Here is a 22,724-nt window from a genome sequence, read left to right as displayed (position 1 = left end):
CATCAGCCTTCCCCTTTAATTAAGATACCTCCAGTGGATAAACAAATATATAATAGCACCTCCTTGAAATCTCCCTTAATATTCTTAGTTGACAACAACCCAAAATCTCACGCATTTTTAATGCACAAGGAGTTAACTTTGATTTCATGAAGTGACTGTCTGCTAAAGTACAAGAAACCCAGAACGTTGTATTGTGAGATAATCCCACGATACATGTTCCAAACCACACTTTTGCTGACCTCGTGAGAAATAAGATCATTTAAAACCACCACAAGAGAAAACAAAATGAGGAAATTCTATAGAAATGCAATCACTTTTTTGCTGGTTAAAAAGATCCAACTATGTTCTATACATCTGAGCAAACATAAGCATTCTCTGCAAATGAGGACAGCAGAAAAGACAAAGATACTTGAAAAGCAAAGACAAAAGAAATAATCCTTACCACTCGTGGTGATTGTCTACAAAAGCAGACATGGGACTTATTTGTACTGTGTAGGTGTCATTGGCTGAATACTCAAACAGCCCGTAATATGGATTGAAGAGCTCCTGAGACAGAAGGAAAAAGAATTCTCGAGAGGGGCCACTGTAGTCCAGCCTTTAAAAGGAAACTTGACATTACTATACAGTGTTTATCACGTGCAAAGGAACACTTCTTTGCATTTACATTCCTTACAGTACATTTGCCATTAAAATTTCCTAAGATTTTAACCAGAACCCTTATCCAGCAGATTGCTCAATGCCAAGGGATGTAAAGTCCTTGCGAGGATCCTCTGAAATGGAATGACTTGGAGGTCTGGAAGGAAATGCTCTACATCAAAATTTTTGGCTTAAGCTGTAATGGTGGGTTTTTTTGCCATGAGACTATAACCAAATAAATGGAGGTGAAGGCAAGTAGTGTCTGAGGGGAGGGAGAGGAAACAGGAAAAGAGGCAACATCAGACCTATCAGCATCTGATAAATTAGGAATGAAAATGGAAAATTGTCATATTTTGTCCATGCAGACTTACAACAATAAGGGCAGTTTGAAGGATAATATTTCTGTTTTTCCCAGCAATATAATCTGATATTACTTAAGCGAGTTCTCTTTCTTGGTCTAAATTTTCTTGACTGTCTTCCAAAGTTGAGTGCACTTAAATGTCTTTTGGTGAGCATATTTCCTTTGTTTTTGTTGTTTTTGGGGTTGGGGTTTTTTTGGTTTTTTTTTTTTGGGTTTGGGGTTTTTTTGTTTTTTTTTTTTTTTTTTTTTTTTTCTTCTATTTCAAGATTCCTGTTCTAATGAACAAGGAATCTAAATAACCTCTTCTTGAATCATAAACAAACTCACTGCTGACAAAGCACTAAGACTAAGAGTTGTGACACTATGCTGCAAGTCAACAACAAAATGAGTTAAGCACGAAGTTAATGCCCTGGTAGAGGTAGAAAATAAGATATTTTCCTATGGGGAGGAGAGGTTACTGTAGTCCTAACAAAAAGATTTTCAATAGCTTGAAAAATTCACACTTGACTTTTATGAAGGTCTTGTTTTAGTACTAAGAGAACACACAGACAAAAGCATCATAGAGAAAGTCAGCTTTCGTACAGGACTCCTGCTACTAATGTTTTGGCTCATGATCTTTAACAGGAGATATGCACAGATGAGAGTTCTTTCTGAGGACGATGTTGTCAGGAAAATACAAGTGAGGTACCATTATCAAGTTGAGGACAAAGCCTCTTTATTCTGTTGAAGGAAAAATATTTTCCCTTCAGTCATTTGGAAGCACTTTGCTTGTGCTAAGCTTCAGAAGCAAAGTACTGAAACAGATTCTTACCCTGGCAAGAAGGGCAGATTCCATCCTCAATTTGCAGGAAAAAAATAACAGTTTGATATCATGGACAACTGTTGGATCATAATCTTGGCACAAATACCAGATCAAGAAAGGGTTGTCTGGAACACTCTTACAGACTTCTGGGATAATTAGACTCACTGAAAACTGAAGATGGAACAGAAACTGTGTGCCTGACTATCAGCCATTGCATACAGTTCCCTTTGTACATGGTGTTACTGTGAGTCATGCTAAATAAATCAATCATGAGAGTCCTGCACTGTCAGTCAGATTTATCCCACAATTAAAGGCTTGGCACAAGGGTGAGAAAACTTCATACAAGAGGTATGCAACCGCACAGCAGCTGCAACTGTAGGGCATTTGGGTATTCAGGAGCAGAGAAATATGTTGTTGGCAACGTGACTCACGTCTCCTGGGAAGCGCCATTAATATTTCAGATTTCTCACTACAAACACAAACCAGCTTCTGCTAATAGTTCATAGAACTTAGGGAAAATAACTTCAAGAAATCATATTCTTTGCATCAAAATTCTCTTCACTTCCTCCAAATGAAGTACAAATGCAAAAAAACAATAAACTAGCATCAGTTACACAACTGTAGAAACCGAAGGTTCGAGGAAAACACCAAACATTATGAGATTTACAAAAAATTAACTATGCCTGCATTGCTCACTAACACGTACACCAACAAAAGTTACTCAGAATGTTTTAATCTGGGAGGATTCTATTTCACGTTACTTTAAGTCTTAGACCTCTCTACCAAGAGGAAAAGCAATGCAACAGCAAACTTCCAGTGAATTTTCTTAAAGAAAGGAGAAACAAGTAGAAGATTCACCTCCAGTATTTTTTCTCCTCTCCTCCACCCTGACCTGTCTTTCTACGCCTAGCCAAATGAATAGCTCAATGTGATACATATTCTTGCACCATCTCTGATGAAACAATACTGTTTGCACATATCCTTTCTTCATTCACAACAGAGATTTGTAAATAGAGAATTGACGTCATTTTAATTTACTCTCAATTAACTCATTCTTTTCCATTAAGAAGAGAGTCCTGTTTAAAGCTAGATATAGAGGAAACAGTATGCGTCACCTCCTCTTCCAGGTCACTCTTCATCTCGCTGTACTAAGTGAGGAAATGCCTGATGTCTGATGAAAGGAGACGGTCTATCTGGGTCAATCTCTATCTCGTGTATGACTTTCAAATTTCCCCCTTTCATTTTTAAATCTGAGTTGAGGCTGCAGCAGCAAAAATGAAGGCCGGTAGGGCTGTGCAAGACAGACCTCGCTGCTGCATCCCCACCCTGCTCCGTCAATACAGTGTAATCTCATCCTGCATCAGCCTCGTCATTCCAGTTCTGAGTTTTTCCTCAGACAGCACAGTGATATTATTTATACGAACAAGTCCACACTTGGCTCTCAGCTGCCAACATTTTAAGACTTCACCAGGTCTTTATTAGCAGCAAGTAGCTCAGGGTAAACTTTACATAGTTTTCAAAGTAATCTAATCTCGTATGAGATGTCTCTATAACAACTTATCTATTTTAGAAGTAGATTTGCACATTGCATGGCAATAGTGCATACTACAGCATTCCAACAGCTGTGTGCTGCATTTTCCTAAATATCAGAGAACAAGACTTCCAACTTCTTTAGAAAAACACCCATGAAATATATCCATAAAAATGTTTGTGCCTAGTGCAAAAGGCTTTAAGAGCTGACAAAGGAGATGCAAAATAAGAGACAAAAACAGGTAATCAGTACATGGTTCCACTTACACTTGCAAAGAAAAACGAATCACATCTTGCCTAGTAATGTGCACCTCACAATCTATATGACATCAGATTTCCATCAGACACAGACCGAGCATCCTCCGAAGTGACTTTATGTCAGGGATATCTGTGTTTATTTGACAACTGGCAATGGCCTGATTGCTTTGATTTGTGAAACAGGCCATGGCCTAGAAAGATGATGAGAACCTCCTGCAGCACAGAGGGCCTTCTGCTCCCATTGCCTTAGAAAACACTTAGGGATTAAGCATCTAGCCTGTTCTGGAAGCGCTCCCTCTCCAGCAAATGGCAGCTGTCTTTGAACAGGCACTAGAGATACAATAACAGCACTGACAGAAAAGAAATATGAATAACAGAAGAAAGCAGTTTGTTTTTCTCTTTGCTTTCCCAGCAACACTCTGAAACACACACTAACTATTGTGAAAATTCACATAAACACATGTATTATTTCTGCAAAGGCAGGATGCATTATATTTCACAAAGCTTAAAAAAGTCATCCTGAACAGCTGTATGTTCTAAGGCTCGTATATGTGGCATTTCCTGACCACAATCCTTCCTCTTTTCACTCTAGACCACAAAAACTTCAGCAAAACAGCACAGCTGCAAGACAGTTTAGAGATTACATTTACTTCCCCGTTCTACTTACCCTTCTTCCCCAACAAATGTAACATAGAGCTTATTTCTCTGCAAGTCTTTCCTTGAGTAACCCATAATCTGGTTAAAGGCATCTTCAAGCAAGTGATCTCTCCTGATTATTAATCTGAAAAGCAAAACAACATTGAAAGAGTAATTCATGAATAATAATCACATTTGTAAATATCTACTTACACTACAAGGTACAGGGTGACTTTAGAGCTCTGATACCCATTTTGCTGGATAATTTGATCCACACCAGGAAGCTTCTGTCTGTCAGAACCCAGAAGCATCTACTGAACATTTCAGTAATATGCCTTGTACAAAGAAGTGTTGTTTTGATTTTTCCACCCTATTTTTTTCTTACATTGAGACCACAGTGGAAAAAGGCCTGAAACAAGCGTTTTCAGTAAGCCTAAAATTCTTCTGCAAGGATGTAAATTAGTCTTACTGTAAGCAACAATCTAATGCTTATGTAGAAATCCATCTCATAACAAGGCAAAAGATGAACCTGTGTGAAAGTCACCAAATGACAACTCTGGAACTAAACACCTCTACATTAACCCCAGTGTAGGTGTGATGAGACGACAAGACCAGAAGGAACAGTAACTGTCCAAAACCAAACTGAGGCATCACATAGAAAAACACACTATATCTTTTAACAGAAAAATTGTGAAATCAAGGAGTCATCATAAAGATCTGAAATATGAGGTGAAAGAATCCTACTTAGACTTTTCATCCTTTGCCAAAGAACCGTGTTTAATTAGATTCCTGAAACTTGGCTTGTCTTACATTCAAATACTGTCTTATGAATGTGTTTGATCAGTCAGTCAGACCCAAGCTTGGAGCTGTGCCCCACACACAGGCAACTTGCCCCTCCACATGCCATCTTGCAAAGCCCTTGCTGTCTTACTGCTCATGCAGCAGTCAGTGGTTGCAGTGTGCTGGCCTGCAGAGGAGGAAACCAGGAAGTATCGAGCGCAACAAGAAAACCCAGGCAGTAGGAAAACTGCTGGAGCTGTAGTTTGAAAGAAAGGAGCAGGTCAGCACGTGCTTGGGAACTCAGGGAAAACTGTTCAAAGCCAAGCATTTTCTGCTTTAAAAAACCTCAGTGTGATGGCAAATGAGTCAGGAAAAAAACAAAACAAAAGATGTAATAGATCTCACAGGTAGCAGACATCATTCTCTGGTATTTGCCCTCATATTTATGACAAAATCTTCACAGATGAATCTTTCAGGGGTTTATGACTTCATTACATTATAGGAAAATTATGTTTGACATCTGCTTCTTAGGACTGTCTAAACACCACCACTTAAACCCTATGTCAATTGTGGAATTACTTTTAACAAAGTCCCATAAACAAAGTCTGAGCTCTGCATAAATTCCTGCAAAATGTAAGAAGAGACTGTCTGGGGAAAACACACCCTAATTCTAGCAGAAGAAAGGATTTTCAAGGGTTTTTCCTTATGTTGAAGGGAGACAATTAGAATGTCAACTTGTTTGGGAGGAAGTGTACTTTAATATTACAACTGATGTTGATTTGCCTAAAGCATGTGAGTTTTCCTTTTACCTGGCACAAGAGTTAGTGATTTACAACATTATGAAAGTATCTCTGATGATGATGATCCTTAATGTTACAGCATGTCATTGCACGATTACCAGCTAAACGAAAGAGGAAAGACTTCATCTAAGCACTCCAACATTCAGAGTGCTGAACTTAACTGTAAATATCAGCAATTTTCTAAGGTGATCCTTGGAAATGAATAATAATTTACCAATCCCCTTTAAAGAGTCTTTAAAGACTTGTAAATGACTCAGAAGAGAACACCTCTTTACCAAAGAAGACCACTTGAACAATAGTGGCAGCTAAGTACAAAAGATAACCACATCTGACTTTTCCAACCGAAAAAAAGATAAAAACGTAATTATTTATATCAAAGAACTGCTTTGATGAAAGAGTTCAGAAGTCTCCTCTTCTGCATGCCTTTTTCCAAAGCACTTTTTGTCCCCGTATATATGAACAATAATATTGTTCATATAAACTGCAATTGGGGTTGATACAGCAAAAAAGTGATCAGAATTTGCTGTATCCTCTGCTATGAATCACACACTGTCATTAAATCTCTTATGACAGGCTTTATGCTTCCACAAGTGCAAGGGTAACCATAATATCTGCATTTCTTCTATTAGGAAGATGCTTGCAGACATGCAAGGAAAGGCAAGGTAGCTTCCTGAGCTACAAATACAGTTTTCAAGAGATTCTTCAACATACTTAATTTTCCCTGGACCTTGTCCATATCCTTTGGCTTCAAGCTTTCTGTAAAAATTACGTAGTTTGGCTTCAAAATCTCTTTTGTAAGGAGCTGGAGCTCGGGCATTGGCACGCTGAGTACCTGCAGGAAGCAATAAGCAAAGAATGAGCTGTAGTGGCATGAACTGATTAATGTCCTTTCCTCTACTGAAAAGACTCTTGAACAGCAAAAGGCATGGCACATGTTTGGTTCAGTCACACTTACAAATGAGTAAAAGCTACATCTCTTCAAATCTGCTCTGTATCCAAGACGTTCTGGCTGCTCATTTCCAATAGTATCATGTTTCTAAAGCATATCTTAAAGAGCAAATCCAGGTGAATACAAAAGATTGATTTTAAAAAATAGCAACATCAACTTTTGTTTGACAAGGACACTCTACGTCTCACCTTCAAAACAGCTCATGCCCATGAAGTAAATGTTGTGCTCTGTTCGTTTTTTGTTACTCTCAGCAAAACTAAGCCCTCTGAAATGAAGTACAAAAATTATCACCCACTGTGCTGCTGTTGAATACACCAAGTCAAAGAACTTATGGAAAATCCATACATACATTTAAGTGAGTTTAATTTTGAGAACTCCTTTTTGAGGGAGAGAGCCTTTTGCCAAAACAATTACATACCACCTGCATATATAAGTCCAGTATACACAAATACATTGTTCTGCCTGATCTATTCAGAATATTACAAACATTAGAGCTTCCACTGGTTCTCTGCATAAATTCCTTCAATTGATTTAATTGCAAGAAAGTGTGCCAGAGAGGCAGTGAGTTAACCCTAGCCCTGCTACTTTCATCTTCTCAACTCTACTTTTTATTACATTAATTACTTCCCTGTGTGGGTGTGGAGACATTTCCCCCACAAACCCTAAAGCACATTAAAAAAACTTCTCATGCCTTATAGTACACATAGGTTGCAAACTGCTTATACACATGGAAGATCAACAGGTCTATAGTACACAAGAAGTACAGACAAAGAGCTTATCAGCACATGTTTTAAATGTTATCAGTTCTTATGCGAGTTTTCTCTTGGCTGCCTGTATGAAACTAAGTAAATATAAAAACACTGTGAGTGAGAACATGATAATGTAACATTTACATTGTCAGGCAGAGAGGTTATAAAGCAGAGAATATGCATCCTTTCAGCCTTTGCTTGCAGAGCCTCAGCACATATGGGTTTAAGATGAAAAGCAAAGCAGAGCATCCTGCGGAAGTGGCTGCTGGAGGAAGCCACACAGTCAGTCTCTCAGCACAGACCAGAGAGTGCAGGCAACATCTGTATTAACAATGCCATTCAATGGTGTTCAAAACACATGCCCGACTAGAAAGACACCTGCCATTTGTTCTAGGCTCAGAGTGACACATGGGAGGCATAACAAGTGTCAGAGAATCCTCAAAGCACCAAAAGCAATATTAAGGACTGCCCTGAAAAGTCATGGTCACTGATTAAACTACAGTGTTTATCCTACGTTACCGAGAGCACAGAGGCTTTCTAACCATACACTCTCTCAGATGCACTCTCTAGAATACTTACAGAAATTTGAAACCATAAACAGCCTTTTAATTACTGGCTTTTTACCCCGACTTTGTTTATTCCACTTCGGGTCAAAGTAGGCACAAAAATCACCAAAAACTAACAAAAGCCTACTTCAAACTTAACCCCTGAAGGAAATTATTGCTAAGAGATAGCGAAGAACATAAATCTGGTAATACATTACTTCACGGCTCAGAAATCAGCAGCACATTATTCTGACAGCACATGACAAGTTCTCATTACAAATCACACACATATGCCAAGAAATTCCTGGGCAATTACAGTGATTACTTCTGCCTTGGGAACAAAAGATGTTAGCGGAAGAGCTAAAAAATGCAAGTGATGTGATAATCACATTTGATTTTCAAAGTGCTTATATTCTAAAACAGATATAAAGAGCAGCTTTATGATCATTCATCTTCCCCGAAAGAGAAAGTACAACTGATAGTGACTGAACTAAACAATGGCTCCTTAATATGCAGTCTACTGCAGTACAGCACAGCCAGTTTAGCTGATGAAAAAACAGAGCCCCCATAGAAATCATGGGTCATTTATTATATATATATATATATATATATATATAGGGCTTTAATAATAATATATATATATAAATAGGACTTCATTTATACACCAACACAAACACACGCTCTTGCAGACAAACAGGAAGATTCAATGGTCACTCTATCTTTTTCTAAGCAACAGAATAGAGATTACAATGTTAGGGAGGATGAGACTGAAGCCATCGCTGTTCATCCTTTACAGTGTGCTACTTCTTTGAGAAACAGAGGAAAATATCACACATTAAAGATTAAAAGACATTCAGAAATACTTAGTTGGACCACAACTTGGCCCAGCATGCTTTGGTGCATGTGCTAATAACAAAGAAATTACAGCTCTGAAAACAAAATCTGTTTTTACACCTTAAGGGACTGCTAGGTTTGCAGTTGACAGTAAGATGCATATATGCATATATTCAATCTTACTTTATTTGCAATGGAGGGAAACAGTTCTAGCTGAGCAATCTATGCATCCAAAAAATCAAATATACATATTATATCATGGCAGAATACCATAAGATCATTAGTATCTTAGGATAGTTTCTCTAAATGGGTCTTTACTGAGGACTTATGCCCAGTAGGACAAGCTACCACTCTGGACATCTTAATGTCCGTTTAGTCTGGCTGCCTGGAAAAGTTTTGTCCTAATGACTGTAGACAGGGAAACACACAACACCTTCACTGGTGAAATGTTCTTATTGTCTGGAAGTACCCAGGGTTGGCTGCATCCCAAATGTTTTCTATATTTTTGTTCTCCAATTTTTAGCAGTCATCCTAAGCCACATCTGATAAACTGTAGTGATTTTTATTCAGCTTACCTACTACTACATTCTTGAGAAGTCATATTGACATCTGTGAATTTATAGACCTATACTTGGTCTTAGAGGTGAAATGGGATTTGTTATACTTGAAATAGCTTAGTTTTTATTAGCAACATAATTAGTTAATATGTGAAACATGAACTTCATCGCATTCTGACATGTACACTTCCAGACAGCTGCCAGATGCTCACTTCTGACTTCAAGTTAAGAGACAACAGTCTGCCTTTATATAAACTTGTTATTATTTACTATCCAAGAAACAGTCAACTTTCAGTGCATACTAACTAGATCTTATGTTTTTAATCTTCTATGCATTGGGATCTTGGCATTAAAAGTCATTTAGCTGTTTCAGATCAGCGAAGAACAAGTTCACATGTTTTTTTTACAAGTCAGAACAAAATCACAAACTCTGAAGCTGGAATATACCAATTTTCTCTACTGGCAGAGCACCTTCTCAGCCCAAGGCAAACGTTCATGTTTGAGAGTCAAATTAAATCACATTGACTGGTTTTGCCCAAAAATAGGACCAGATCTTTGTTGTTGCTGGAGCTACAGAACTTAGATTTTCAGAAAGGTGGGAAGTTATTATATGCAGCATAACATAAACTTGATTATGGGACTGGCAGTACCACAATATTTTACAAATATCATCATAATAAAAGTACTGCAGTAGAGAATGACAACAATTACAAGCTCACTGCTTCAGCTCATCTAACTAAAGGCTGGGAACTGCAAAGGGAAACATGTTGGGATATAATTTCCAAATGCTCTGCTTTAGGCTGCAATGAAATTGAATTTGGAAAGTTAACTAAAAATTACAGTCAAACAATTTGTCTCTGTTCTTCTGGGAAGGCAGCAGGAATGTGACACTGACTCTACCGATCCAGAACAGATCTTTACTCACTGTGAGAAATGGATTCTTACAGACTCTGTGCTTGAGAAACTTACCTGGAGAGTTCTGGGGTGAGGACACCGGTGAACCTCTTGGGGACTGACAATAACTGGGATGAAGTAAGGCATGTGGCGGCACATATGACATTATCTCCTCTTCAAACAAACTTGTAAATAGAAGCAAATATTAAAAAGCAACACATTTATTTGCAAGAATAAAAGATATCTTTCTAAAAATATATATCTCTTTAATCTGTTTTCTTTGTTAGTTACTTGCCTATTTCTACTATGCACACTTAAGAGTCATACTGAGTCTTCGAATATTATTGCCATTCCCTGAAACCGAAACTTAGTGGAAAGCAATAATTACTGCTAATTACTGTGAAATATTAAAGTATATGTAGTATGATGTTTGTTTTCAAGACTAAAATACACTTCCTCCATTTGTGTTTTCTCTTTTTTTTTCCCATAGGGTAAAAAGGGTCAAAAACCTTAGTGGCGATTTCCTAGAAACAAGATCTGTAATAGTGCACAAAGACTAGGAACAAAGGCAAATACTCAAAGTCTCCAGGGTTAAGACTCACACCTGAAGTTGTTGAATGTACTGAATAGTAAGACTTTTGGTTTCCAAGGTTATTTCTTTATTCTTAAGGATAATATCGTCGATGAAACTTGGTATTGCATTTATTCTGTTCAGACTGCCTTACTGTTCACCAGGCCACAGAGTTCTTCACAAGGCAATTACACCACTCCTAACCCCTACACAACTACACAGAGACAGAGAAAGGAATACAGTCTTTCCCATGGACATCCAGCCAGCCAAGATGCTGAATTCAGGCATCATGAACCTGAGGAAGACTGACTCATCACAATTAGCATGCAGTTTTATCAGGGTTTCTTAGAGGAGTCATGACAATACTCTGCTAGGAGATTTTGTTTAAAGTAGAAATCTACAAGGACTAAATACAGGTAGGAAAAGGAATTTTAGTACCTTGGTACACTGTAATTTTAACACAGCCCATCTTTGCTTTACACCAGTATTTACTCACAATAACAATAAACCTGCAAAAACCCAACAGTCCAGTTCGAAGGCTTAACATGCAACATTTTATGGAACTAATGGATGAGCAATAAACTTTTTATCATCAATACACCCTTGAAGCAGTGGCATTGTAAGTTTATTACTAAAATGGGAAGAAAATCAAAGCAAAACTTTTCAGTTAGGTATTTTTAGTAAAACAAAACCAAATCAAAACAAAACCTGGAGAAGAGAAATAAAAGATGAAGAATATGAAGTTTTTCTGGGATTACACCAGCTCTTTGACTTTTCTCGTAAAGATTAGTTATGCTGATGATTCATGAATCATTTGATTTCCTACAAAGGAAATAAAAATCCTGAATTTTCCTTATTTCAGTGAATGGTTACACAGTACTGTCTGGAAGGCTCCTCAGCAGCTGCCACAGCATATTCCATACGTGCACAGGAAGCAGCAGCACCTACCTGAGTAACATGACAAGGTCTGCATCACTGGATAAACGCACCAAACCAGGCGTTCCCTCTGTCCGGATGAACTGGATCTTCTCCCTGTGTAAGCCAAAAAGAGTTACAAAATACCTGATGTACACCGATGTACACCCCAGTAAAAAAGAAAAGTACAGGGTATGTCATAAAAACCTCTAGGCTATGCTTCTGTATTTCAGAAACCATTTTTAACTCTGCCACAGCATATGCATGTGAGTAGTAAAGTATTACAACCAGAAAGCTAATTTGTTCTGAAGAATGACTCGTTTCCCTCACTGATTCACTGCTTCAGATACTGCAGGCCATGCAACCAACAAAAATGGGTTCTTCAGGTTCACACTAGCTATGGCCCTGAATTCAAAGCAGAAGGGCAAGCCCTGTCAGAGGATATTACTATTCAGAAAGTGAACCATTTTAAGCAGTGCTGTCTGTTTTGAGCTTTTCTACAAATGTGAGCCATATGTTACAATGCTCTGATGATTTCCAAAGTGAGATTTTCAAAAGACACTGCACTTAGAACATCTTTCATAAAACACTTGTACTGTTTCTCCCTCTCTGTTTCACCCAAGTACTCATCAACCCTCCTCCCAGACTCCAGCAGGACAATACTGTGGAATTTATGCATCCTAAACACTGCGTATAACACACTCTGGATTGTTGTGATCTCACAATGGATTTTTAGTATTGATACTGGATATAATGATTTGGATGATTCCTGTTATGTAGTCTGTAGAGTTTTTTTCTTGTATTCTAAAATGAAAGGGCATCCTATTCATTTTCTATCAGTAAAAGATAGAGTTTTTCTCTACCATCGTCACCATATAATTTGGACTCACTGTTATGACAAGGAAAAGAAAACTAAATGCAAACCCACATAATAAAAATTCCAAAAGAAAAAATCAAACAAAAAGAAAAAAGCTCCACATAAGAACAGTGATACTGGCTCAGCTCAAAGGTCCATCAACCCTGATGACAGTGACAAGGATAAAAGCAATACATACAGCCAGCATTCTAACAAGGGTGAAGACAGGAGCGCTGGCAGCAGCACACAGTTTAAGCTACAATATGCATTTCTGGAGCATGTAATTTCATGCACAAGTTTCATTCAAAAGGTCAAGCTAAATTCCTTGCCATCTGTCTCTAAAAACACTGTGCAAAGGACATTCTCAAACAATTAACCTAATACAAATGTCCTGGCAACTTCCACTACATATGCAGAACATTCGAGGGTCAAAAGGGGCATGTCTAAAACATATGTGCTTGCAGTGGTGGCAGTAGTAATTCAGTGTTTCTTTGTGAAGGCAGCGAAGGTCAAGCAACCACATCATCAAATCTATGGCCCCAACCCATCAAGAACCAAGGATCGGTATCTTAACTCCACAGTTTCAACAGCACCGTGCTAAGCCAAAGGTAACACACACTGCCCACCTGCAAGCATGGCCCCACTGTGCCCAGGGAAGGGATGTCTGGACAATTCTAGAGCCTACTCCAATCTACATCAATACCCAAATAGAAAGGTTTGAAGAAACTAATGGTAGATTTCAGAAGACATCTTAGTATTCAACTAGCAGCAACACCGGGAGTCAGAAAAACATTTTCTGGGTTAATGTTTGCAGCTCTCCAAATGAATGCAATTGATGACTACTCAGGAGATACCACTGAGAACTGTGATCTGAATGACAGCTCTTAAGCATATGCCTTTTATACCCATTAGGATATAAATCAAATGATTGGTGCCTTTGCCTGAAGCCTTTTATTTAATTTTCCCTTCATTTTATTTAATTTTCCCTACATTTCCTCTGTTTCCCTACACTTTATTTCAGGGAGTTAAACAGAAATACAGAAAAGAAGTAATGGCTGCAGCTTTATGGGTATGTTTGTCTTTCACAGGTCAAAACTGTACAATTTGTTATGCCAACTTCAATGACAGAAAACAATATATATTAGCATTTTATGTTAGACTGGGCATAGCAGACTCCACAAGTTTTAATACCTGAGTGAATGATTCCTGGTGAGATCTGGTTGACGCTCTTGTAGAATTTCAAAGATGTTGGGCTGCCGCAAAAACGCAACAATCTTGTCATTGTAAGCTGAAAATACCAACAAAAATATGGCACTGAAACAACTATAGGCTAGAAGACAGAATGGCATTCCTTCTTACTTTTGAACAATGACTGTGAATTCCACTTTCACAATTAGTAGTTTAGCAGTACTGCATTAATTATTAATTATTGTGTGAGGCTACTCTTAATGCTATCACAGGGAACATGGTTGATTATGAATGAGATCTGATTATGAAAAAGCCTTTCCACCGTTAATTAACAGGGCTAACTATTTTAGCAATTCCCACTACCTTTTAACAATCACACTCTTAGCTGAAGTCAAACTAGAGTATTCATCGCTAGAAGGAAGTCATAAGGTTCTTTAGTTTCCACTGAACTGAACCATTCTCAGTCATAAAAAGGAAATGTGAAGTGACACGAAGCATGAGCCATTGCTTACTCTGTTATTAACAATTAACGTATCAGTCAGGGCAATGGAGAATCCAGTATCTTATTTTAATGTGGTGTGTTTAATAGCCATGTGGACAAGGTTCTTTCTTCAATTGCCTTCAACATCTTCTTCCAAGCTGTTCAGTGTCACTGTAATCTCTACAGGCCCTTGGAGAAATGTGACTAGAAGAGGTATGAACTGCCCTCTGGAGATGCTGAATTGCACTAATAGACCAGACTGGATGCTTAATACATAGATGTAAATGTAATATCATTCATCGAATCATTTGCATGACACCTGAGACCTACAGAGCTTGGCAAGAAAACAAGACGACTATAACCAGAGACATTATAAAGCTCTTACAGGCTGGATGTAGGGTAACTAGGTGAATACTTTTGAACTCTCTCTCTGTGAAGTAATAGCCTTTTGTTGGCTATTACTATTATTAAGGATTATTAAGAACCTGCTCAAGTTTCAAAAATGCAGTGTTTCCAAACAGATGGCTGTACATCCAGGCTCCTTCTCAAGCCTTACCCACCCAGGTTTGTGTGCTTACAATAATGTTATCTGGTGGTGGAATGTGGCTTTTCAAGACTTTGGCTAGACATATATTCAAGCCAAACATGCCATTTTATCAATCAAGTTCACTACATTTATCAATTCAAATTACTCAATGATTAATATTACTCCTTTTCTTCTTTATAACTTTGCAAAAAGAAATAAAAGATTAGATATTAAAAGATTAAAGAACTCATAGTTTAATTATATCCATATATTTTTTTCATATTCATCTCTTTTGGTGAATTTTTGAATCATATTTTCTTAGCTATGTATTCATTTTTCTAAAGAGATTCTACACACATTCAGTGTTGGTGGAGTTTGATCCATTCTGAAATATTAATCAATGGAAACACACATATTCTAATCCCAGTTGAGGGAACTGAGACTTCTTAGTCTGAGAAGAGGAGGAGACTCAGGAAGAGACCATATAGCTCTCAACAACTATCTGGAGGAGGTTGTGGTGAGGAGTCAGGGGAAATGCATTCAAACTGCACTGGGCAGGTTCAGACTGTATATTACAGAAAATTTCTTCTCTCAAAGTGAGGTCAGGTGCTCGAATGGGTTGCCCAGGGTTGAGTCCTTCTCCTTGGTAGTACTTGTAAGAAACACTGAGATGTTGTACTAAGAGACATGGTTTAGTGGGGACAAATTGCTGGGTAGTTGGACTAGATGAGCTTAGAAGACTTTTCCAACTTCGGTGATTCTATGATTCTATTCTAATTCTCACTTACTGCTTAGCCTGTAGTGTACGCACACCATGTACACAGGAAGGGGAAGGATTTAAATTAGCGGAGATTTTCAAGTAAACACGGCACAGCACAAAGATCCAGTTATAGTCAATCGGATTAATTTATCTTGATTTAGCACAATGTGACAGCTGTTAGATTCAATAAGCTAAATTCTCTTCTTGGCGGCATTGAAATCAGTAACTTTGTGTGTATGTAACTGAGAACAGAAGTTAAGCTAATGACTAATTCCAAGCTGATTAACACTTTATGGAATCTTGCCAAAAGAGATACCCAGAAGTTCCACAAAAGCACTTGAAATACCCAATTGGGACACATCCTGCTGGCTTCAGCTCTTCTTGTCACCACTTAGACTAGTGGGTTTAGGAAACTCAGAACAAGTAGCATTTTTAAATCAATTGTTCAGTTCTGCATAGATATTTTCACACACTATTCCTGCAGGTTGCAACCGAATGCTTAGACAGAAGTAGTCCAACAAACATTAACTTACACCCACCCCCATCAAACGAAAAACACAACAATGAAGACGGACGTGACACATCCAGTCATGGAGTACTTCTCTGAAAAGAGGCCATACACTGACTTACCCACTGGAACCACATCCTGGTACTGAGCTCTGCTGACTGTATTAAATGTACTAGACGGTCTTGGAAGGACTGGTGGTCCTGCGTGACGAGAGTCCTCTCCAACCTGAACATGTACAAGTAAACACAGTGTTTCTCTGTCAGCATATAGTTAGGTACACAAAAGAACAGTATTTAATTTACTTAAACATAAACATAAATTTTCTGCTGGATCACAATTCCCAATAATCACTGTAGAAAAGATCACCTATCTTTTAAGAGAATTATTAATGAAAACATTATTTGCTATATAACATGTGAAAAATCAAACTTTCTTTTCAAGTTTATTACTATTTTTAAATAACTGTCCCTTTCTGAAAAGTAAATGCTCCTCTAAAATTCAGGCTGGGAAATTTTCAGAGAGTAATTCTGTACTTCACGTACATCTTTACCCACATTAAAAGTCATGAAGATCAAAATGCAATTCCTTCATTAGCACCATAACCACACATGAGCAGAATTTCCCTAAACATAAACTGGAAAGAATTTTGTGGCTGAAACAGCAGTATAAAGGATAAAGAAGTGAGTTCACATTCAGTCAAGGTAAATGAGTGCAAAACTGGTAAAAACATTTCTTACAGTCACTCAAGAGAACTGTTGCGAATTCTCTGTGTTTACCTACAGGAAGTTAAACATAGGGCCTATCAACATTTTTTAGCACAGAACCACAGTGTAAAATTGTTCCTCTTAGCATATGCGATGTTGGGTCAACTTCTACAATTTACTGTATGCTGAGGTTTCAGTCATTTCTACTGTGTGGCTATTTTGTATTTTACCTACATTTTTTTCAACTATTTTTTCAATCTCCTGGGCCTTCACATTTACTTCTCTATCCCTCTGTCTACAGTTAATTGTTACTATAGGAACTACACTTCCACATTCCAGGGAACTCAAAAAAAAAATAAAAATCAAAGTGCAAAAGATCAAATCATTATAAAGGTATTGCTAAACACAGACTCTGGCATCACAGTGAGGTAAAAGACCTGAAGTAGCTCCCAGGATCTTTGTGCACTCTGATAATGCTCTCTCTGGAAAAAATAATAATAATAATAATTTCCTTTTGGCACTGTGCTGAAAAATGAATGGCATTATTATTAGCTCCAGCTTCATGCTGCAGTTCAGCTTCAGCTAAGAAGACATTCCTTATGCTGGCTATTGTTTGCTTTAAAGCATCTCCCAATAAAAACTGGGTCATCACCTCCATACCATCAAAGTTCATGGCAATGCAAATCCAAACAAAGTATTTAGAGAATTTTTTTAATTAAGTACTCATCTTTCTGCAACAACATACAGACCATGACCAAATGGCTTTAAAATAGCTGCAAATAAGCAATATTTACGTCATAAGGGCTGAAGAAAATGTGCTCAGTCTCATACATATGCATATAAACATCATTACACCATCAGTCTCAGAATGGGAACACTGTTTTGAACTGCTGTTTGAGATTTCTACGTGGTGCTATACTTATATTCAAAATATAGAGCCACAACTGTAATCGTACCAAACTGGCATTCAGAAACAGATTTTGTAATTTCATTTATCTAATCTAGACGGAGTAGGAAATTCTGGCAGAAAATTAGTACTACGTATATATGCAGTATATGTGTAGACTTCCTATAAGATGAACCACACTTATGCTGCAGTATTGACAGCTTCAGCAGAACACCTCATGCGTCTCCCTCTATCTGAATGCAGATATTGATGTGCAAGACAGGTAAGTCGATCTGGTTGATAAGAGTCAATTTGGTGAAGCCAAGAAAAAGATTATTTATGTCCTCTTATAAATGAGCAGGAACAGAAAAACTTGGTTTATCTAGTCTAGTCTAATCAGCACAGGAAGACAACTTCAGCTGTCTTGTCTGATGGAAGACGTCAGTTCCTACACCACATAACCACATTGACAGATAATGCTATTTAAAATCATGCATAAAAAATACCTTATACTGAGGGTGGCCATGGGAAGTATGCTTGACAACTAAACCACATTCATACAGGAAATGATAAGATATGCAACCAATGGTAAGACACCCCCTGCAGCTCAGCAGAAGCTCTGATAGAGAAGCAAGAGAGCAGATTCATGCACAGAAGCAGATGTCTGGCAGAACTTGATGCACCACGACACTGAGCTAAAAATAGGATAAATCAGAGCATCTCACAAGTGGTCATAATGAGATTATCTTTTAATTCCTGTCATGGGATAGCCCTCCTCTGAAAAGAGGAATCACAGCCACCAGTATAGAGTTTTAATAACAACTACAATTAAAGATTAAGCCATTGTGCATACACTTGCTCATAGGTAAAAAGAATTTACAGCAACAATATGGAAGAAACTGATGTTGAAAAAGGTCTGCAGTGACACATCAACAAGACAGACTTTTCCATGTTTTGCTGTTTAGAAAGTAGAGATAAAATACATACATAAGCGCATACAATGGTCTGACAAACCCATATGCAGGCTTTTTACACTTATTCAGATTGTTGCACAACTAGATGCATACATGTGCACACTTTTTTTCTTCTTTTTTGCCAAGTTATAACATATGTAGTTGGCAGAAACCAGGCTTGACAGCAGTATTTTGACAGTAAAAATCAGGACACAGATACTGGTAATCTGTAATCAGATGCTCTCCTGTGGTTAAACAGGGTTACTGCAAATTAAAAGTAAAATTAATGCTGCTGGTTTGTTTTATTTCTGAAATTGTGTATTTCAAAAGGAACAGTGATATTCCCGGTAGGAAAATAATAACCAGAAATATTTATGGCTGAGTACCATCCAGTTACAGAGCAATGATGTTCCACACAACAGAATGGAGTGATGAATGGAATGATGTGGAAGAAGACAACACTAAAACTTGGTGGCTCCCAACCAGAGAGAAGAGGCAAAGCAAACTTACCTCACCAGCACTGTGGCTGCGTTGCCTAGTTAAGTGCTGCCGATGGACTAAAGCACTGGTAGGCCTGCTGCTCTGCAAGGGAAGCCGAGGGTCAATGAATGTGGTCGTGCGGGAATTGTGGTCAACAAAGAAAGCCTAGAGAAGAAAAACAAGATAGAATTTATAGTCAACCGTTTGTATGACAAGACTACTCAACAACCAAAGGGTTAATGTCTAAGGTTAACAGACTCTAGGGTTCAGCCTCTGATGTCAAGCTTTGGAAATCCTTTCTCATGTTGCTGAAGCTCACCATTACCCTTCAGCAGAAGAAGGATAAAAGTGTTTCTACTCACTGGGGGAATGAATTCTTTAATACTTTATTTCATTTATGCCTTTAAAAGTCCTTGGAAACCTTCAGCTTACCGGCATCAGAAGTCTTATTACAATTGTCAAAAAGAAAAGGTCCAAATATTTAATACAAGTCATCCTCATGTTTTCTCCCTTTCATTTCCTTTTAAGCATCTAAAAAATGTCATTAAGGGGCAAAATCATTCCCCTCTTATTTAATGTACAATTATGAACAGAAACCGGTGTGCAAAAGTCAAGTGTATGACTGCATCCTAAGCTGCATTGTGTTTAGGGGCCAAAAGATGTTTTTGCCATCATCACGTTGCAACTATTCATTAGTTCATTAACCTGAAAAAAATGTCAGCTGGGGAAAAAAGAAGGGGACAACAGAAACTTAAAACAGGCAGCTGGTAAGGAACTACCGCATGCTGGCTGGTCCATTGTTTGCTGAAAGCAAGGTCACAGGAGCACATATCCTGCAAAATGAAAACCTCCTGCACTGCAGTCCAATTTGAACCAAAAATGGTTTCTAAGCCCTGAGATTTAAACTTTTTCCAATATTAGTGTTGCACTTGGAAACCAGCACTGTTCTATTTCAACATACTTCAGCTTTTTTTTGCTGGAAATACGGAAATGGCAGAAAAAGGATCCAGATTTTGAGGAGAAGAGTTACAAGAAAGTGACATCTGGTTTGAGGAATTAGAGTCTGGACCAGCAGAGAGGTGGTTGGATCTGCTGGAGTCATTTCTATTTGTGATACCAGTGAGGTACTTAGACCACAGTTTCATAAACAATCCAGTCCTGTGGTGTCAGCAAAAGAAACATTCTCATCTTCCCCCACCCTGACCACTTGTTTCATCCCTTGTGCACCCCCTCCTGCCTTGTGCTGGCACAAGTGTTTGCATGGCCACGCAGTGAACCCTGCTGGGGAACTGGTCCAGGCCAAAATTATTCTCTTTTGTCTGTTTCCTTGCTGCTTCGTCTAACCTTAGTCAGCCCACCAGGGACAAGAGTAGTGCAGAACTGGATCTCACAGCAACCTACGGTATTCATCAAATCATTACTCAGGCTGCTTAGTTCAGACAGGATAGAGAAAATGAAGTTCTTGCAACTGCCACGAAAGTAAGTAGGCAAACCAGTGTGCCAGTGCTACACAGCAACTAAATATTGCTGTGGCCAGTGGTGGGAGAGGATATTAGTATTTCCCAATCCCAACAAAGAAGAAGCGTATGGAGCTGCAAATTGTGGACGGGAGAGACAGGAAGGGCACCAAATCTACAAGACCTCAAAAACATTTCAGAAAAGAGCAGCAAGACTCCTACAGATGTAACAGTGATGGCCTGAACCTAAGATCTGGGTATGCAAGCGGTGAACCACATCACCTGAACACCAGAGAACCCTGTTCTGTTCAGATGAAACAGTTACAAATGTTTGTGATAAGGTGCTCCACAATTCACAAACAACACAGCATACAAAAGAACACTACAATTTTAACTTCAATCTTTGAGCACGATGCAGGACTTTTGTTTAACTTGACAAACGACGCCATCACCTTCATCACAAGAACATAACAGAACATGAAGCCAGAAGAAAAGCAGAAAGAAAGCCATTCCAAAACTTTGGTTTGAGGCCTGGCAAGTGATTGAGAGAGGCTGTTGCAATGTATCCAGGCTTTCTGAACTATTTGCTCCTGATTTATAGGTTTACTTCACTTACGAACAATTGGTTGCTTTGTTTGTTTTATACTCGCGTATCCACTATTTTTTTTTTCCTAGTCTGGTCTATGCATATTTCTAAGCTGTGAGAGACATTCAGCAAACCAAAGGTTGATTTCATTAAGTCAACACTATACTGGATAAGGAAAAAAAGAAGTGGCAATTCAATACCGGAAAAAGTACTATCTACAGTTGCTCTACACAGCACTTTGATTTAATACAGCAGTCTAACACTGCATGTTGTTCTCCTTCACATTACATTTAAATAAAGAACTAACCTTAAACACGAAGTTTAAGACAAGCATATCTTATTAACTACAAATACTTGCAGACCAGCTAGTAGCAGTCTACTCAAATTAGAGCCAAAAATACTACTTTAAAGCTTCACTGAAGACAATCATTAATTAGAGCCCCAATGTGGATATTGGCACACAGCTCAAAACACAGTGAATCTCTCAATCTCCTTTGCAAAAAAATTCCTCTTGTAACACCTGTCTAGTTATAATAAATGCAGGCTCAGTTTTGTTTGGTCTCAAACATGTTTCCACATACTGGACATCACTCCCTTTCAACTGCTGAATAAGCTTTCCTACTGGCCACATGCACTGTTTGTGATGGAGACAACATAAAGAGCATGAATAACACCGAGCTTAATTCCAAGTGAAGAAACCCCAGTGGGGATTTATTCAGTGCTTCCTCTCACTGAAAAACGTTTGTCATAACCTCACTGTTAGCAAACACAACACATGAAAGCCAAAGGCCTAATTTTCTAAACGGGGCACCTATATAAGTCAATTGTAATCGTCATTTTCTTTGAGATAGAATTGACTTCTGAGTATCCATGCAAACAAACAAGGATGACACAGAACAGAAAAGAGGCAGATAACGAGGTTAACATAATCGCACATCCCTAACGGGGTTTCTAGAGGAAAAACACGGTGCTTTCCAAAGTTAATAAATACAAGATGAAAACAATCCTCAAGTTCTTTTTCTAGTCTTCCGTTCAGAATATGGCTACAATCTTTTCAAGCATCAAGATCATTATTTATATGGACAGCGTACCAGAACTGATAACATAAGAACTGATAAGCTTAGCGTGCCTGTAGTCCTAATTAGGACCTCTCACACAAACTGATAAGCCTTATCACTTCCTCACACGTTAATCACGGTCTATTTTTAACCTTCCTAACTTCTGCAAAGAAAACCATATTCTAGAAAGCAAGGATACACTGGTTTAAATTTACATTAGAATTATATTACAATAAAAATGTGCCCGTTCTTCTCTGATTTTACAATATTTTATTAGAATTCCAGAAGTAACATTTGTTTTGCAGAACTTGCAAATATTCAAGATCTTCATTAATTAAGGAAACTTCCTACAGTTTCTGTGTGGTTAACCAATACACAGTCAACACACCAAGTATCCCTAGGGCTATCGCAAGTGCACTAATATTATCTCAGAATCTGATGAATGCTGGAAATACTTAGCATTT

The 22,724-nt window shown here is 38.1% G+C and overlaps 1 protein-coding gene across 1 annotated transcript in view; it reads right to left on the bottom strand.

Moving 5' to 3' along the window:
* The window catches only part of HECW2 (HECT, C2 and WW domain containing E3 ubiquitin protein ligase 2), a 123,876-nt gene that overhangs the window by 12,457 nt on the left and 88,695 nt on the right, over nt 1-22,724 (bottom strand). Inside the window, exons 15-22 of the mRNA XM_015867659.2 lie at nt 19,190-19,324; nt 16,259-16,361; nt 13,865-13,961; nt 11,851-11,934; nt 10,407-10,516; nt 6,515-6,635; nt 4,255-4,368; nt 443-595 (exon numbers count right to left, since the gene is read on the bottom strand). Of these exons, the coding sequence (XP_015723145.1) occupies nt 443-595; nt 4,255-4,368; nt 6,515-6,635; nt 10,407-10,516; nt 11,851-11,934; nt 13,865-13,961; nt 16,259-16,361; nt 19,190-19,324 (917 nt within the window). The remainder of the gene's footprint in view (nt 1-442; nt 596-4,254; nt 4,369-6,514; nt 6,636-10,406; nt 10,517-11,850; nt 11,935-13,864; nt 13,962-16,258; nt 16,362-19,189; nt 19,325-22,724) is intronic.

Source organism: Coturnix japonica, chromosome 7 (genome assembly GCF_001577835.2).
Source record: "Coturnix japonica isolate 7356 chromosome 7, Coturnix japonica 2.1, whole genome shotgun sequence".
Taxonomy (NCBI): domain Eukaryota; kingdom Metazoa; phylum Chordata; class Aves; order Galliformes; family Phasianidae; genus Coturnix; species Coturnix japonica.
Note: the sequence above shows the minus strand (reverse complement) of the source record. Positions and strands in the feature narration are given on the sequence as shown.